General features: G+C 50.7%; 1 protein-coding gene across 1 annotated transcript in view; it reads left to right on the top strand.

Annotated features, from left to right (window-relative positions):
* The first annotated feature begins 2,608 nt into the window (after positions 1-2,608).
* TOP1 (topoisomerase (DNA) I) overlaps positions 2,609-7,064 on the top strand; it is a 67,382-nt gene continuing 62,926 nt past the window's right edge. The window contains exons 1-2 of the mRNA XM_014941263.1: positions 2,609-2,678; positions 3,324-3,348. Of these exons, the coding sequence (XP_014796749.1) occupies positions 2,646-2,678; positions 3,324-3,348 (58 nt within the window). The 5' untranslated portion in view covers positions 2,609-2,645. The remainder of the gene's footprint in view (positions 2,679-3,323; positions 3,349-7,064) is intronic.

Raw genomic sequence — 7,064 nt, 5'->3', positions numbered from 1 at the left:
TGGGTACAGATGTCTCAGCCAGAGGCTTCCTTCATCATACAAGTGGTATTTCACAGCCGTGGCACAAGGTGTTGCTTGTCACTAATGTATTTAGGAGCAGTCTTTATGAGGACCTGAGCTAAGGAACAGGGCAGCTCCCTTTACACTCCGAGCTCTCCCAGCTGGCTGTCAGCAGACTCCTGCAGGCAGCACTGAGCCTCTCGTGTGCCAGTTCGGAGGCTGTGTTGTTTTGCAACCAAACGGGTGCTTGCAAATGCCTGTGAAGATGGCAGCTCGTAGCAGAAGTAGTGATCCTTGCCTCTGACGGGGGCTGGTGGCAGCTGCAGCTGGTCCCTCTCTTGTGGCAGCGCACAGCCACCTGAGCAAGGCTTCCTGGGGAGACAGACATATGTAAGATTTAAAGTGAAATTGCTGCTTCAAAGAAACGGCTTTTAGGAATCTCTGGTGCCCAAAATGCAGGTGCTGGACTGTCCCCAGACTGTCCTGCATCACCAGACACAGCCTCTGCACCCCCGCTGGCAGCGAGGAGGGGCTCAAAGCCCCCTTTCATCTCGTTCCTGTGAGCTAGGGGCAAACACTGCTTCCAACCCGAGAGGTGTCTGAAACAGCCTTTTTATTATGTTTATATTTAAAAACCTAACAGTGACTAAAACAGTTTGCATAATAAACAGCTCTAGAGCCAGAAATATTTGCCTGCTCTTGGTAAAAAAAGGAAGTCCTCAGATCCTCTTCTGAAGACTGTAAGCAAGCGACAGAGTTTTCCCTTTACAGGATATAAATATGCAGTGCAAATAGGTGGCTGCTGTCGCTGCTTACATTTTGATGTATCTCTTCAGATAGCCTGGCAGCGCCAGATTATTTTAGTGTCAAATCAAAGCTCTGGTTGTGTAAAGAAGCTGAGGAAAGGTACAGTCTGTGTTGCAGCACAGGATGGAAGCTCCAAGAAGACTGGAGGCAGTCCTGTGAGACATGTACCAGCCATGCATACTAAACCTGCCATTTAGTGCACCGAAAAGCAAACCCCTTTAGTAGAGCTGCTGCAGAACAGAAATAAATGTCTTCAGATTTGGGTTGGGACAGGGTGGTGTTTTCCCAGGGAGGTACGCGATTCAATCTCACATTAGGTGAAAGAAAATAAAGCATTTGTTTCCTTTTTACCTTCTGTTTCCTTGTGAGAGAAAAAAATTAAAGGGCTTGTTTATGCTGGAAGAAAAGTCTTGCTGGCTGATCCCTTTTCAAAGCAGAAAGCTCTCATTTGCAATGCACCATTGCTGTCCTTGACTTTAGCGTCAGCCCAAACCTGCCTGATCTGCATCCCTCCATAGCATCAGTCTTCTCAGGATGCAGGGCAGCCGTACAGCGCCTAGCACAACGGAATCTCTGCGTGGTTACTGCAGCCTCTGGGTCCCAGCCTGATGCAGTCACATACACAGACTAATAACGAGAGGTCAGTCACACGCTTGGGCTCCCTGCAGGGTGGATGTGTGCACTAGGCTCGGCTCCTTTCCTGCCAAAGGGAACCCCACAGCTGCAGCTTTTTCAAATGCTCAAAATCAAACTGCACATGAGGCCATTTGTGCCTGTACAGGTTTTGTAGGAGTGTGACTCGACCGAGCTTGTGGAGTTCCTCCTGTTGAGAACTGGCAGGAGAGAAAGGCCTGTCAGGCCCCAAGCCCACCTGGAGCCCATCTGGAGGGAAGACTCAAGTCGGGTGGAGTCACCCAGCTCAGGCAACACCGTCAACGTTTCCACATACCACAGCCCTGCCCGGCATTGACCGGGAAGCCCAAATCGCGGCCATAACCAGCTCCCGGCTGCCGTGAGGAGACATCCTGCCCCGCTTCACGGTTAAACCCCGTGCGGGCATCGGGGGCAGGCCCACCGGGCCGCGGCCGGGCCTAGGGCCTGCCCCGAGGGCCTCCGAGGAAACCCAGCGGGCCGTTTCTTTAGAGAGGGGCGGTGGGGCCTCGCTCACGACGCAACTGCGCCGGTTATCACCGGGATCCGAAGTGGAACACGGTCACCCTCGCCACCCCCTCCCGCCGTGTGGGCGCCGCCATGCTCCCCTGACAGGCCGGGGGGCGGGGCTCGGTATGCTAATGAGGCCGGCGGCCGGCAGGGTGGGGCGGGGCGCATGCGCACTGCGCGCCCGGCGGCGCACGGCTTCTTACACAATGCGCCGGGTTCCTCCGGCGGCGAGGAAGGGGGGAGGAGGGGCGGGGTCGAGCATGCAAATGACAACGGGCTTTCGCCGCGCGATTGGAGGAGAATGAGGAAGAGGCGGGGCCAAATATGTAAAAACCCGATCGGGTGCGTTCAGTGGGGGAGCGCAAGGGAGGGGCGTGGTCTGTATGCAAATCTCGCCGGCTCGTGCGCGCGGTGGGGGGCGTGGCTTGACTGCAAACGACTTAACTGGCTTTGCCCGGGACCCCGCCTCCGCGTCCTGCCTCGCGCCGTGTCGGCCCCGCCCCGCCTATAAAAGGTGTTGCGCATGCGCAGTGCGCCGAAACGAGGACTTAGTCTGTTACACAACGGCGGCGAGGCAAGGGCTGCGCTCTCCCTCGCGTCCGGGCTCGGCTCCTCTCTTCGGCTCTCCTCTCTTTTTCCCCTCCTAACGCTCCGCTCGGCCTCCCGCGCCCTCCGGCATGAGCGGGGACCAGCTGCACAACGATTCCCAGGTGAGCGCCCCCCCTCCCCTTCACCGCTCCGCTCCCGGGGGACCCCCGGCCCCTCACCAGCGAGGCCGCGGGGCTCTTACACCCCCTCAGGGCCGGCCCTGGGGGCCCGGCTGATACTCCCTCCGCCTTCCCTTCAGTGAGGGGAGACGTCCCCGGTTGCTGCCCTCTGCCTGCTTCCCCTCGGAGTGGCCCACGCGTCTGGGGAGAGCCCTGTCAACCGGGCCTCGTCGCGCTGGGGCGCCCCCATCCACCGAGAGCCCCCCGGGACCCGATGGGGGGCGGTGAGGGAGAGGGGACTCTTGTGTGGGAGAAGGAGGGGGGGGGATGCTGGGCACCTTCCCTGGGCTCTCTCCCTTCTCCGGGGGGGGGGTCACCCCGGGAGCTGTGCGGTTGCCGAGGGACGGTTCACCCTACCCGCCTTCCCCCCCACCAGCCACGGAATCGTGCCCTTCTCATTTGATATTTAATTTCCGCCAAAAAAAATGAGAATGAAGGAACGGGGGGGGGAAATCAGCAGCCTCCCCCAAGGGGGGAAAAGAAAAAAAAAGAAAAACCAGCACCCCCCCCAAAAAAAAATAAAAATTACAACCCCCCCCAGTCGGGACGGCGTTTTTCACGGTCTCTCCCTGTCTCCTCTCCCCGCAGATCGAGGCGGATTTCCGAGCGAACGGTGAGTGTGGCCCCGGCGCTGCCCTCCCCTCGCCCGGCCGCGCCGCGCACAGACATGGCGTCCCAGAGACTAAGTCCCGGCTCCTCGCTCACCGGCCCCATTGTTCCCATCGAGCCGCCAAAAACCCCCCTTTCCCGCCGGCTTCCGCACCCCCAGACCCCTTCCTCCCCTAGTGGGGGCACCGCAGGCCCCCGATCCGTGCCCATCGGTTCTGCCGGGGTCCCCTTTGGGCCCCGATTCCTCCCTGGAAAGTCGCCTTGTCGACGGTCGGGACTTAGTCTCTGCGCCATTTTCTTTTTCTCCTCTCTTCTGTGTGGCTTTCTCTCCTTCTCCTCCTCCCCGAGCTGCCGGAGAGCAGCCTTCTGCAGAGACACCGGGCGGCCATCCCCGGCCCCCAGCCCCTTCTTAACCGAGGGGAAAGCAAAGTTTTTACCTAAAATAAATCCTCAACCTTTTTTTTTTTTCTTTTTTCTTTTTTTTTTTTTCCTTTTAATCGCAGCCTCCCTCCCCCCCCCCTCACTGCTCCCCGTCTCTGTTCCTTTCAGGGAATCCCTCCCTTCCCCTAAAATGAAAGGTGATTGCAACATGTTGCTCTTTTAAAAGAGTCTGCTGCATCCATTTTAAGATCAGTCTTATTTCTTTCCTCGCTATTTAATTGATGTAACTTTACCTTGTTGGGTGGGGCTTTTTAATTAAAATAAAAGCCCACATTTAAAAAAAAAAAAAGGAAGAAAAGCAGTGTAGACAATTCCAGAAAGGTAGACAGCATCACTTCAGAAACTTTGCAAGTTAGCTGTTAATTTTGTTCAGAAACATTATAGGAGTCCTGTAATTTTATATATACGTGTATATTTTTACATGAATATATACACTGACATGTCTATATATACTTATATTCATATATATATATACATACTCATATCTTTTCTAATCAGCTTGATGGCTGCTAACTTTTTCTGATTGTTTATTCGTTTTTCTAGGAAGCAGGCTAATTGCAGTGTCCCCCCCCAGGTTGGTAGGTGACAAATTGAAGGGCGTAAGCAGGGTAGAGGGGAGCTGAGGACATAGCGCCTACCTTTGTGTGTGTTATTGTCACTGCCATGTGTAAGGAGCTCTGAGCTGTCCTCTGACTGCTGAGGTGGGAGATGACAAAAAAGGGTTGAAGATAACCCGCTTGACTTATAGTTACACTAATTTTTTTTAGTACGCTTTCCTGGACAACGTCCATGTGCCTGGCTGCTTTGTAGGCTTCTGCGTGTAAATATTTACAAATCTATGTTTGTGTGCACCTTTCCTTCTGTCAGTTCATTGGAATGTGGTTGTGTGTGTGCAATAGGAGCGGGCAGTAGCAAATAGGCGGTTTTTGAACTTTTATTTCCATTTTGAATCTATAGTGTAGGGCTCTATGAATAATTCTTTACAGAAAAAAGGATGCAGTGCGTTTCCCAAGAAGTACAGGAGAAACTCTTGAAGCAACTTAAATATAACCATGTATTTGAATTTTTAGCCTTCCTATGCTGGAAAATACTTGCTTAAGAATTATTTTTATTTAGGGAGAAGTACTCCTTGGTAAGCTTTAGTTATGTGCTGATTTACATAGGAGAAAAGATGCGTATTTGACCTGTCCACTCCAGCTTCCAGTGCACCTCTTAGAGAGATTTTTCTCTTCTATTGTGACCATGCGCTGTTTTATAAGAGTTTAAGGCACACAGCAGTTTTTATTTCTACCATGTGCTGGAGGAATTCAGTACAGAAAGTAAGACACCTTAATGGAAAAACTGAATTCCTGGTAAATCAAGCCTAACCAACAAATTCATACCAGTGTGTAGGTATCTCCACCCTTTTCCTCCTGTTGTAATTATTTTATGATGGTCGCGTAACATCATTGTGACTGATAAGAGGCCCCTAAAATCCAAAATCCTTTTCAGCGCTGAAAGGTGCGTGTAACCCTGTTAGTCCCATTAAGGCAATAATGCAGAATAGACACTGTCCTCTCTGACCTTGTGACCAGGGCTGATTTTCCTGAAAACCTGTCACCTCTGCTTGCTCTGAGTCTTGTTTCCTCTACACAGGAGTTCTTTGGGCTTCTGTGTCAGGAATTGTCGCGCGTGGATCTGAGGACAGTGGTTCTCATTTAGACAGAGCGGTGATTTTCGCCCTTTTATTCTTGTTTTGATCCTATTTAGTGGCAAAGATGAGGAGTGAGTCGTAGGAATCGAAGTACTTCCCAGGAGTTTAAAATTGGTTTGTACTTTGGTTATTGTTAGGCAGCACTTAACAGTAGAGCCAAAGTCTCCTTTTAGGCTGCCTTTCCTCTTCACGTTAGGGCGAAGGCAAGTTTTTCTGGGGGCTGGTACTGACTCGTTCCAAGTGTTGAACGTACCAGCAGTAAACATTTTTGTTGATAAAGAATGTTTTGGGTGACTTCTGGATAGTGTATCAGTATTAGGGCAGCTTAAGTACTGTGAAGTTTCCTGTTGTTGCTGGTGTTCCTGTCTGGGTGGATGGACATTCTGCCTCTTGTTGTGATCACAGAGGTTGTTGCAGCTGGAGTAAGGTGGGTGGGGGTGGACCTGCTGGTCCATTGCAGGTCACCCAGGAGCACCCTGGTTGTATCCGAGAGCTCGGGTCTGATTACACACCCCTTCCATTGATAGCAGGGTAGCGTTTGGTATGAGGGAGGATGCCAGCAGTAAATATGTGTTCCGGGCTATTTCTTGTCATTAAATAGCCAGATCGTTCTAAGCAAGAGTGTCCTGGGCAAATTCCAACTTGGGTAATTGCATTCCGTCTCAATATCCAGATTCTCCCTCCTGTTTAATTTGGCCATAGTGGGTATTTTTTTTCACCTTAACTGTATTTTTAGTATCAGTACGCACTGCAAAGAATTTTCCATGCTCAGTCCTAGCAGTGCCTGTTTGCAAACCATCCTGAGAACAATATTGTGCTGAAAGAGCAAGCCTTTTTTGCGAGTAGCATCCTCATAGCCTTCAGCATTGTAGAAGAGAAATGATAGTCTAAAACTGTCATTTGCAGGTAGAGCTTGAGCAGTGAAAATGACCCCTTCTTCACAGACGTGAATGTAGAGTTACAACCATGTACTCAGGGAGGGAATCATTCTGATTATTTTTTTTTTTTTGCTCACTTGGAAAAATTGCAGATCACTTCAGATGCGAAATCTGTTTGGATTCTATTGAGTTTTGCCTTTGAGAGCTTTGTTATTAAGGTCGAACGTAACAACCTCTTACTACTGAGGACAGTGTTGAGACTAAAAGCAATTTATCTTGACTTTCAGTTCTCCCATTGTGTTTGCAGAGTGCAGCAGATAAAAATTACTTTTGTTTGCAAAATAATCGAATTGTGTTCCAAAGCTACTAAATTCCACTCACTCCTGTTAGTGCCTCGGCTGTTCATCAGCCTGTGATCACAACTCGTGTGAAATCCAGAACGGTTTTGTGCAGAAAGTGAAGGCATCACCCTGAGCAGTGGATTTTTTTCCTCTGGTTGACTTGACCAGTAATGTTATGGGGCAATTTGAGGCCAGTATCAGTGTCGTAACCATTACAGTATATTAACAGGAGTCAAATGTGGATTGGATTGTCCAGCCTCATAGAGGTGGCTTCTGGAAGTCAAACGTGCTTGAAGGAGGGGCTTGCTTTAACAGTGAATTTTTATAGGGGGGGGAAAAGAAGTCCTTGCTGCTGCAGCCTCTTATC

The sequence above is a fragment of the Calidris pugnax genome, unplaced genomic scaffold, assembly GCF_001431845.1.
Source record: "Calidris pugnax isolate Ruff unplaced genomic scaffold, ASM143184v1 scaffold55, whole genome shotgun sequence".
Classification (NCBI taxonomy): domain Eukaryota; kingdom Metazoa; phylum Chordata; class Aves; order Charadriiformes; family Scolopacidae; genus Calidris; species Calidris pugnax.
The sequence above is the reverse complement of the archived record's forward strand: the minus strand, read 5'-3'. Positions and strand labels throughout refer to the sequence as shown.